This window comes from Nicotiana tabacum, chromosome 24 (genome assembly GCF_000715075.1).
Source record: "Nicotiana tabacum cultivar K326 chromosome 24, ASM71507v2, whole genome shotgun sequence".
In the NCBI taxonomy this organism is placed as follows: domain Eukaryota; kingdom Viridiplantae; phylum Streptophyta; class Magnoliopsida; order Solanales; family Solanaceae; genus Nicotiana; species Nicotiana tabacum.
In genome coordinates this window covers 106,089,235-106,101,514 of record NC_134103.1, presented here as the reverse complement: position 1 = coordinate 106,101,514, position 12,280 = coordinate 106,089,235, and the positions used below count along the sequence as shown (strand labels likewise).

At 37.3% G+C, this 12,280-nt stretch overlaps 1 protein-coding gene across 1 annotated transcript; it reads right to left on the bottom strand.

Annotated features, from left to right (window-relative positions):
• Window positions 1-3,469: 3,469 nt before the first annotated feature.
• Window positions 3,470-9,629, bottom strand: LOC142178373 (uncharacterized). The gene is made up of 3 exons (XM_075247714.1): window positions 9,017-9,629; window positions 8,010-8,545; window positions 3,470-4,096 (listed from the first exon to the last, which is right to left on the bottom strand). The coding sequence occupies exons 1-3, from the start codon at window positions 9,627-9,629 to the stop codon at window positions 3,470-3,472; spliced, it is 1,776 nt and encodes a 591-aa protein (XP_075103815.1).
• Between the last annotated feature and the right edge of the window lie 2,651 nt (window positions 9,630-12,280).

Genomic DNA, 12,280 nt, shown 5'->3' with positions numbered 1-12,280 from the left:
CAAGCTCCGTCAACCCCTCCGAATCCTACACGGGGGTCCCGGGGCCTCGACCAAATATACCAACAAATTCGTAAACATAAAGCGGACTCACTCGATCCCTTGGAATGCGTAAAACAACATCAAAATTAAGAATCACACTCCAAAACCAAATAGAATCAACTTATGAACTTCAAGTTCTACCAACTTGCTCTGAACGCGCTGGATCATACATAAACTACTCGGAATGACACCAAATTTTGCATGCAAGTGTCACAAATTACCATACAAAACTATTCCGAGGCTCAGAATCCCAATCGGACCTCGATAACACTAAATCCTACTTCAAACCAAATTTAAAGAACTTGAAAACCCTTCAATGCGCCAACTTCCAATATTAAGCGCCGAAACGCTCCCGGGTCATCCGAAACCCGATTCGAATATACGCTCCAAGTCCAAAATTATCATACGAACCTATTGGGACCGTCAAATTCTTGTTCCGAGGCCGTTTACTAAAAATATTGACCCAAGTCAAACTTAACCCTTTTAAGCCAATATTAAGGAACTAAGTGTTTCGATTTTAACCCGAACTCTTTCAAACCCGAACTAACCATCCCCGTAAGTTATAAAATAGTAAAAGCACATACGGGGAGTCTTATTTAGGAAAATGGGGATCTGGAAAGCAAAACGACCGGTCGGATCGTTGCAGAAAACCGTGAGAATGCTATAGAATTGCTATGAGCAAATAGAACCCGTCATTGTTGTTTAGGTGTTGCTTGATATTTTAGTTCTAATTGTTCAGTTTAATGAATTGACTGACGGTCATTCTTGTATTATGAGTGCCATGACAGTGAGCGGTATAAGCTTTTCAGCTATTTTTCGTAACTAATTAATATAAATTAATTTCCTTTTTGTTCTTAGCGGCAATACAATTGAGATTCTAAACTCTTTTATTTCTCCCTTTGGCAATGAGTCCACGAAATGTCTGTCTAGTTGCTTACAGTGTGATATATACATACGTCGGCTATTTTTAGTTTAATATATTAGGTGGACGACTATTTGTGTTAATTCTTCAATAGTTAAGGGATTTTAATAGATCAGGTTGGTCGATCAAAAATAATTACAGTCGCTAGCTAAATATATAAAAATATATGTTTATCTATATATAATATATAAAATATATATTGCCTGCTTATTATTTTTGGTGGAGGCCATACAGTGTAGATTTTTCGCATAATTAGATGCATAATATACCTATAACCTTGTAGAATCAGTATAAAATCTATATATACTGGCTAAAACAAAAGCAAACAATGAATTCAACTGGCTATTTGTATAAAGATCCAGTAGATTCTTGCCTCGAGATTCATACACTGACGTTCAAAATTTAATAAATAGTAAAATGATAGTAGTTTGTTTAATGTGAGTTGAAAAATTTATGGGTTTGAATGAAATTGCTCTTTAAGTTGCATAATAAAAATAGATAATGGAGATGATGACCATATAAAATTATATGCTCCTTTCATAGCTATAGTAGAGATTTCATAACACTGGCCTCTATAATTCTACAAGAGGTCAAGAAGCTCTTAAGTTAATTATTTAAAACTCTTACTACATGGATCCCCTGCTCATCCTGTATTATCATTAGAGCTGTATCTAGGTGAAATAAGCAGTTTTTTTTACGATTGCATTTGACATTTATTAATCAACTATAATTTTCAAGTAAAAGGTTGATTCTCTCGACGATTTCATGTACATAAGTTTTTTGTATAGGGCATAATTAAATCACAATCGCCAACATTAATTATGTTTAGTTTACAATTGATTATACAGTGCATTTGACACCATAACTTAGGCATAGAGCCACCATAGAAAGGATCACTAGTATACATCATTAAATTATTTTTACTCTATTAAACATGATTTTGCAGAACGTTATATATCACAACTATCATCCGAAGCTCAAATTGCTCCGGGCCAGTAAAATCTACCATGTCCAGTGAATCCATATAAAAGAAATCCAATGAAGGCTTAAAATGTCACAATGCCCCAAATATGAAATCCATCGATCTAAGAACGACAATATATATGGTCAGACAAAGACCCTCAAAACATATCATAAGGAAAGGTTTCATGTCAAGGCACAATTATTATTATTATTTTTATATATTTTTTTGGCAATCCACTAGACAAGTGCCTAGGGCTAGTTTTTTATATAAATAAATCCAAAAAATCCAAAAAAAACAAAATAAAATGTCAGATGGTCTTACATGATGAAAGAGATATAAATTGACACTTACATAGATCCTATTACCAATTTTGGGTTTATGATTCCCAAAATTGATATCACATTGTGATCTAGTATAAAAATATAATATGAAACGTAAAACATATATAAACACTAAAGTATTACAATTGTAGTCATTTTCTGCATTTGCGCGCACTTGTTTGGCATTATGATCCTTGCAGATGTAATTCTCATTATTTTTATAACCCATATCAACTGGTAACCGATGCCTCCTGTTCACATAGAATCTGCATTCCATTGGTGTTGCGTAATGAAATCTCCAAAAGCACTGTCCAGCAGCAACTAGCACTGCCCAGCAACAGTTATTCTTGATTGTGCATGTTTGCGTGCGTTGTTTGTGTATGATCCATTTATGAAAATATGACTTTCCTCCCAGATTGTGTTCTTTGTATATGATAGTTGATGGAACTGATGATCTGTTCCAATTGGTATAAAGCATTTCGTCCCTATGATCAATTGAAAAACGCTGACTCGTCCATGAAAAACTGGGCATCATGTGTAGCTTCTGAATGTTGTCATCCTTTGAATGTATCATATTGCAGATAGTTGCAAGCACCCCTATGTTGCTTAAGTCTTGTACCTAATTCATGCTCCAAAGCACCCCTATTGATCCGTTATTTGATATCCAAATTGTTGTAGTTGCCCAACAAAATTTTCTGGGCAGTCGAGTAGTGCAACAGTATATCCATCTGAATTTTGTTTTCTTGCTTATGCGTATCTTCATATTTCCCAATTTATGCTGCCAAAAAACGACACTGCCCCATGCCAAAAAACTGGGTAGTCTTCTCTTGTGCCTCCAGCTTTGAGTGTTCCTTCTCTGTACTTTTATGTGCCAATTACTCATGATTAGTTTAGGATCTCGGAGTCTATGGTAGTACTTAATGACAATAATCTTTCGATGATTGAAGTTCCGTACACATTGTGCCTTCCCTAGACCACTGAATTCTGTCTTTGCTCTCATGCTTGTGCTCACCATTGGCTTTCCTTCCTAGGAATGAGCACGTAGTGCTAATACCACCCATAGAAGGTTAGTCAACTGGCGAGGCATGTTTACAGTAGCATTCCCTGCAAAAAAGAAAATAATGTTAGTCCAAAAACACTGCACTATGATCTCCTCCCTAAAGATTTGATCATAGATTTTCATTTGATCTTTTCTCCTTCTTTTGAAATCCCTCTGCATCATCACTAATTTCTGGCAGCCTTCACCCTCATATATGGACATCGTGATTTATCAGAATTCATAATTTTTCGACCTTGTGAATCAAGCTGTGCAAAACAAGAAGCCTCAATATCTCCAATATCTAAAGCATAGTTGGCTAAGTGGTCTACTAAGTTGTTACCCTCCCTTACAATGTGAGATATTCTTACATTGAACCCTTCCATAATATTTCTGCTCTCCTCCATATATTCACTTATATTCCATGGAGTCACCCACTTCCCTTTTAATACATTCTTCATGAGCATAGAATCATTTTGTAGAATGATTTGTGTGAAACCCTGCTCCACACAATATTTCAATGCATCGACAATTGCTAAGGCTTCTGCCTCATTATTTGTAGCATGAGGGATCTCCTTACCTAGTACATATATAACATCTCCTTCCTCATCTCTCACTACAAATCCTATAGAACTTCTTTCTGAGCTTCCCTTGCTCGCTCCATCAGTATTTACCTTGATCCATCCCTCAATAGGGCACTCCCATATAACTTTTGTGACCTTCAAATCTGGTGTATATTGCTCCATTTTTCGAATCAAGTCAGGCCATTTGTGAGGCACGTTTTGCATCGCAGGCTTCCTTAGTTTGACAAGAGACTGTAATGTAGTAGAAATTTGATATCACTCTACTGATTGTTACTACATCACCATATTTGTAACTATTTCTTCTTTTCCACAACTCCCATACTATGATACCTGGTAATGCTTGCATGATTGGTTGCAGTCGTGGTATCACCTTTAATGTCCAACATTTTATGTCCCAACCCAAAATTCTACCACAGGCGTCGTGATGGCACCTAGTCTCTAAGACTAGGTAAGCCGATTTCAATTACATTTTGAAGCTATTTTTTTTGAAACTAACAGTGGAAATAATTACCATATACAACCTCCCAAGACTGGTAGTATTGAGTCACGAACTCTAACTGGATACATGGAATGATCACGAGGACCGAATATACAATACTGTTTGATTTCAAATTAACAGTACAATGAAATAAAAAGACTCCAAGGGACTGCGACGATTAAACAGCTCTACCTTGAATCCTTACGATCCCGCTTTAACTCTGCTCAAGTCCGATGTCTCCAAATACCTGGCTCTGCACAAAAATGTGCAGAAGTGTAGTATGAGTATACCATGGTCGGTACCCAGTAAGTACCAAGACTAACCTCAGTGGAGTAGAGACGAGGTACAGTCAAGACACTCACTAGTCTAATAACTTGTGCAATATAATATACAAAATAATAGGAAACAAATAACAATAAGGGCAACATAAAACAACCAGTGATGTGCACAGTAAGACAATGAAATCACCATTAATATCGCTCAACAATTGATAAATACATTTACACCCAGTTAAATCAAGTTCTTCAATTAAATATCTTTCACACATAATTCTTACGAATAAAACTCTTTTTCAAATATAATTTCCTCAAATAAACATCTTTCTAATATAAAATTCTTTCAATAAATATCTTCAAATATAATTTCCTTAAATAAATATCTTTCAAATACAATTCTTTCATATAATTCTTTTTGAATAAAAATCCTTCCAAATAAATATTTTGAATATAATTATTTCAATTAAAAGTCACCATGTGACACCTCATTTTAAAATCATAAAAATACGGGTCTCAACCCATTTTCATATTTTCCGTAAACAAGGGTCTCAACCCATTTTTCATGCTTCCACGGCACCTCGTGCCCATAATTAAATCATCATATTTTTCCGGCACCTCGTGCCCTCATTTCATATCACAACTGCACGGACAACTCACGTGCCAAATATCATTATCATTTCATCACAGCACCTCGTGCCCACATTTCATATCTCAACTGCACGGACAATTCACGTGCCAAATATCCTCATTATTTACTCATGGCACCTCGTGCCCACATTTCATTTTATAATCCTCCTGATCATAGCCACGGGCTCTCAATTTCAACATAAATCAGATTGTTATCAATTTTACCAACAACAAGACAAATTGCACAAGGTGTAAAAATAAATACAAGAAAATCACAACATCACATGAAAATTGTCAACACCACAACCTCACATCATCACATATCGTCCCTGACAATAGCCACCCTTATCGCTCCTATTGCCACCCTTATCGCTCCTATAGCCACCCTTATCGCTCCGCCCAGACAATATCAATAGCCACCCTTATCGCTCCTATTGCCACCCTTATCGCTCCTTTAGCCAATATTCCAACAAACACAACAATAGTGAAATGCCACTCTTATACCCACATAATATCAACGGTGAAATGCCACCCTTATATCCTCAAAATAATAATTCACACAACACAACAATTTACACGATAAATTATCACGGCAACATAACAAAATCAATTCACATTACAGTTTGCTCAATGGCCACAACAAATTCCAAGGATATAACAAAATCGATTAATTTCACAACAAATAGCCAAAAGCTCCACACAATGTGTACAACACCCCAAAACAACCAATAGAGATAAAAATTACTCAACATAAAGCAAAGTTTTCATTGAATTCAAATTTTTAATAATTATATAAACACCTCTTCTTAAGCTCATTTAATTAATTATTTGTAGAGAAAAAATCTATAATGAAATTCAATTCCAATAATTATCAAACCAACAAATTCACGGAATCACATAAATAATCAAGTAACAATCACATCAAATTGTCATATAACAACAGATTCAACAATAACAAGGATTTAGGCTCGATAAATAGATGATTAAATATATACCAATAATTACCCAATTTATCACACAATATGTTCAAGACTTTAACTCAATAAAAATTTACACATATAAGCCGAGTACGTACTTGTCACCTCGCGTACACGACTTTTCACATTTCACAAATGGCACATAAGACTCGATGCCTAAGGGATAATTTTTCCACTCGAGGTTAAGTAAGACACTTACCTCTTTGAAGTTATGCCGATATTCCAAAATCGCCTTCTTGCTTGAATTGACCTTCGGACCGCTCAAATCTATCCAAATTAATTGTATAACTTCATTAAAATTCATCGGAAATAATTCCGGATATTAATACGTCGACTTAAAATTTTATTCCAAAGAGTCAACAAAAATCAACGCGGGACCCGCCCCTCGGAACCCGACATAATTTTTATAAAATCCGAACACCCATTCCGATACGAGTTCAACTATACCAATTTTATCGAATTTCAATAACAACTCGACTTCCAAATCTTAAATTTTTGTTTTTGGAAGATTTTATAAAAAAATGATTTTTCCTCCATTAAATCCGAATTAAATGATGGATTCAAAGACATAATCATGGAAATTAATCAAAACTGGATAAGAATCACTTACCCCAAATACCCACGCAAGAATCTCTCCAAAAATCGCCTTGTACCGAGCTCCCAATTAGATTTTGAGTTATGAACTCAAACCCCCGTTTTTGAAACTTTTAATTCTGCCCAGATAGGCCTTCTTCGCGTTTGTGACCATTGCTTCGCGTTCGCGAAGGCCAAAACCCAACTGCCTCAAATCCTTCATCGCATTCGCGAAGGCCAATTGTTTCTGCCCCATCATTTCCTCTTCGCGTTCGCGAACTCCTCGTCGCGTTCGCGATGACCAACTGACCAGCTCATTCGCGTTCGCGTTCGCGTTCCACGCTTCGCGTCCGCGAAGGCCAAACGACCTCAAGCCATACTCTTCCTTTCTTCTTCGCGTTCGCGTTGCCTTGGCCGTGTTCACGAAGGGTTACCCAGTTCCTTCTTCGCGTTCGCGTCCCCTGCTTCGTGTTCGCGAAGGCCAACCACCAGCCCCCCTCAAATTCCCCTTCGCGAATGCGGGACTCCCTTCGCGTTCGCGAAGAAGGAAACCAGACTTCAGCAACAACAGTTCAAACAACTCCAATTTGGTCCGAAATCACCCCGACACACACCCGAGCCCCTCGGGACCTCGTCCAATCATACCAGCCTGTCCCATAACAAAACACGGACCTGCTCGAAGCCTCAAATCACATTAAACAATATCAAAATCATGAATCGCACCCTAATTCAAACTTAATGAACTTTGAAACTTCAACTTCTACCATCTATGCCGAAACCTATCAAATCACGTCCGATTGACCTCAAATTTTGCACACAAGTCACATTCGACATTACGGACCTACTCCAACTTCTGGAATCAGATTCCTACCCCGATATCAAAAAGTCAACCCCCCGGTTAAATTTTTCAAAATTTTGAGTTTCGCCATTGCAAGCTTAATTCCACTACGGACCTCCAAATAATTTTTCGGAGCTAACCGAATCCACGAAACTCCATTCTGAAGTCGTCTTCACACAGTTCCGACTACGGTCAAAATCCTAAGACTTAAGCTTCCTTTTTAGGGACCAAGTGTCCAAAATCACTCTGAATCATCCGGTAACGGAATTCAACCATGCACGCAAGTCAATACGCATAATACGAAGCTTCTCCGGGCCTTATGCCGCCGAACGGGACTTAAATTCTTGAAACGACCAGTCGGGTCGTTATATTTTACAATCGCTTGGTGCAATGTCAAACCTTCCATGCCGATCCCTGCATTCATTAGGCAATAAGTCCATACTCTAGTTGCTGCAGCTGATGTAAAGAAAATATGCAGCAGTGACTCTTGATCTGGTTGAGCACAACACCAGTATTTCGATGGCATGAAGTATCCCAGTCGTCTCATCCAATCATCTAAAGGCAATTTTGCTTTCCAAACCTTCCACAAGAAGAAGGATATTTTAAAAGGCAATCCTTTTACCCATATTTTACTGTAGGCCAGTGCAGGTTCATTCCTTCTCCTTAGATACTCCCAGGCAGATTTCACGCTAAGTTCCCCTCTAGTTTCCAATTTACAGTATGGTTTGTCTAAGATTTTAGTAGGAACTGGAGGCTTAATGTTTTCCATTATATGCACTGCATAATCTTCAGGAAGGACCTCCATTAATCTGTCTAAATCCCATACACCATCCTGCACCATCTCATACACATTATTGATTGGATCATCAATGACAAAATCTGGAGGTACGATGAAATATAGTGCTCCAAGCCCTGTCCAGTTTTCATACCAAAAGAGCAACGATCCCATTTTTAGATGTCATCCAATTTGATGTTCGATAAGATCCCTACATTATAACATTTTCCTCCATATATGAGATCCATCACGCCAAGGAACAATAATAGGATTTAATTTTTTGCAATACTTTTGACTCATGAAGGAACTCCATAAGCTAGGTTTCGTTCTAAAATTCCACCATAGCTTACAAAATAAAGATTTGGAGACATCGTGAAGCGATCTAAAGCTCACCCCTCCCTCATCACATGGAAGACACAATTTAGCCCAAGAGGTCCAATGTCTACTCTTTTCACCTACAACACTACTCCAGAAAAACTGGGCAAACATCTTATGTAATTTATTTATAACATAGGGAGGGGGATTCACTGCTGAAAGCAAGTGAATTGGCATAAATTCCAAGACATGTTTGATCAAAATGGTTCGACCTCCAATTGGGAGCAACTTACCTTTCCACGCTTGTAGCTTGTCCATGACTTTAGTGAGTAAGCCTTGATAATGATCCATCTTTCTTCTAGTATAAAAAATAGGACACCCAAGGTAAGTAAATGGAAAATATTGTCTGGTAAACCCAATTATCCTCTCCACTATATTTACTACCTCCACAGGAGCAGAATGGTGCAAGTATACAACAGATTTTGACGTATTTATAAGCTGTCCCGATGCAGATTCGTAGGCAGATAAAACTTCCATTACCAATCGCAAAGAGGTTGCATCAGAGGAAGAGAAAATAATAGTGTCGTCGGCATATACAAGATGGTTAATTTTAGGACTCCATTTAGGCAACCCAAATCCGCAAAAATATAGATTCGAATGTAAGGCATTCAAACCTCTAGATAAAGCTTCAGATGCTAAGATGAATAGAGTCGGGGATAAAGGATATCCTTGCTTCACTCCTCTTGATGATTTGAAAAAACCATATGGCTGACCATTTAACAACACTGAATACCACTTGTTTGATATGATTCCAAACACCAAACCTATAAACCTCTCTCCAAATCCCATCTTCCTCAATACCTTAGTCAAGAATAGCCAAGATAGTCGTTCATAAGCTTTCGTCATATCTAGCTTTATTACCACATTAGGACCTGCTTTAGTCCTCAATATAAAGTCTGTGACTATTTATTCCGTTAACAACACATTCTCGATAATACTTCTCCCCTTAACAAAGCCTGTCTGCTCATCTGATATTAGATTAGGAAGCAAATTAGCTAGCCTCTCATGAATAACCCTCGAGAAAATTTATTTATGAAATTGCTAAGGCTAATTGGTCGCATATCAGAAAAGGTATTAACTTCTTTCTTCTTAGGTAATAAAACCAAATTAGTGTGCATCACAAACTTTGGTAAACTCTGCCCACTGAAGAAGGCTCTAACCATGTCATATACATCATCTCCAATTATATCCCAGCATGTGTGAAAGAAACAACCAGTAAAACCATCGGGCCCGCCTGCACTGTTCCCATTGAGCCCAAAAATAGCATCTTGCACTTCAATTTTAGTAGGCTGCCTCATGAGATTATCATTCTGTTCATCACTCACCATGTATGGAATATGATCAAGAATGCTAAATGCATTTGGAACTTTGTCTTCATGAAATTGTGCACTAAAAATTTTCACAGCTTCCTCTGCCATAACTACATGATCATCTATCCAATTACCCTCGCTATTTTGAATTCTCTTCAACTCTAGCCTTTTCCTTCTTCCATTGACTTGAGCATGAAAAAGCTTTGTGTTTCGGTCTCTATCTTTAAAACATGACATTCCGGATTTTTGCTTTCAAAATTCCTCCTCCAAAGATAAATATTTTATCATCTCTGCTTGAACTTTCATAAGCCTTTCCCTATTCTGGTAAGAAGGATTTAATTCAAATTGTGCTTCATGCACTAATACAACCTCTTCCAAACTAGTAATATTTTGAAAAATATTTCCATATGTAACTCTGCTCCATATTGAAAGTGCCTTCTTCACCCTTTTAAGCTTGTGATTGAAGAGAGTAAAAGGGTTAGCATGAAAATTAGCAGTCCAATTCTCTGCCACAACAGCTTTGAATGATGCATGTTTGGTCCAAAAATTAAGAAATTTGAATGCTTTCTTAATTGGGACTGTCGAGGCATTGATACTCAACATCATCGGGCAGTGATCTGAACCAATCTTTAATAAGTGTGTTATCTCCAAACCTGCAAATAGCTGCTAAAATTCTACATTACTAAACATCTGTCGAGTCTCTTAAAAATACAGTCATCTTCACCTCGCCTATTCCACCAAGTGTATATACTCCCTTTAAAACCAAGATCAATTAAGTTGCATGTATTCACACAATTTCTAAAGTCAAGAACTTCATTCATATGTACGGGCAGACCACCAAATTTTTCCTCCTCATCCCAAATAACATTAAAATACCTTCCCACAAGCCAAGGAAGAGACATGTCACTTGCAAGTGAATATAAACTGTCCCACAATTCGATTCGTTCAGTAGCATCACATTTTTCGTAGACAAACGTAACAATGAAAGAAATCCGTGTATCCATGTTTGTCAGTTTTAAGGTCAGCTGTTGTTCCATATTAATAATGACATCGACTCCATGATCTTCATCAACAAATACCCATATTTTATTTGAAATATTAGCAAAAGCTTGTAACATTCCAATCTGCCTCCTATACCTTTCAAGCTTTCTTGATTTTTGCATTGGTTCTATTATTCCAATGAATTGAAAATGATGTCGCCTCTGCATATTAAAAAGCCTTTCAAAGACTTTCTTTGTATCCACCGATCTCACATTCCAAATTATAGCATTCATCATTGATTGTGAGATTTAGATAGGGTCCTTCTTGTTTGAACCACCGATGGAACTACACTTTGATTCTCTTTAGACTGTTTTTTCTTCCCCCTCCCAACTGATTTGCTCTTCTCAATTTTTCTAGGAGAAAGATCGCCTTGTCTTGCCACGTTCATAAAGTTTTATGCTGCTGACTCTTCATCATAATCTCTCCCCTTGCCTCCTACATTGCCCTCATCACACTGATCCTTCTGTTGAGCTGCCAGTTAATTTTTAATGGGATTTGGGATCAAAGATTTGCCAGCATTATTTTTTCCTTCATTTGTTTTTGTTGCAGCACCATCTAATGAAATAATGTTTGCTTTATTTTGCTTGATCTGCTCCTTTATTTGCTGTTGCACAGTTTGGCTCAACCCTGTTTGTTTGTCATTCTTATCAGAATTTGATCCATCACCTATACCACTTTTATCCCCTGTAGGGCCCCCAGGATAATTCAACAATTGATCATTAATCTTATTAGGATTCAATGTAGCTTCAGGGGATTTAAGGCCAGTGTTCTGTATCTGCAGATTTTGTTCTGCTCCTTCAGGCATTTTTGGTGCTTCAACAATCTGTTGATTTTCATTATGTGCTATCACAGCTTGTAAACCTTGTCCATTCATACTTTGTTCCTCTTCTCCATCTTGATCATCTTCAGCTATGTCCAAATCTTCACTACCATCTTCATCTCCCAAACATTCACCTTCTTCTGAGTCCTCCTCAATTTGATCAGTCCATAACTTGCCTTCACCCAACTGAATTTTTCCAGATTCTTTTATTAAAGTATTTGCATCGAGTGAGTCTTGAAATGGTATTTCTTGGCAAGATGTATTGGAAACAACTAGATTATCACCAAATGTTCTTTGTACTCATTGTGATGTAGATTCCTTATTTG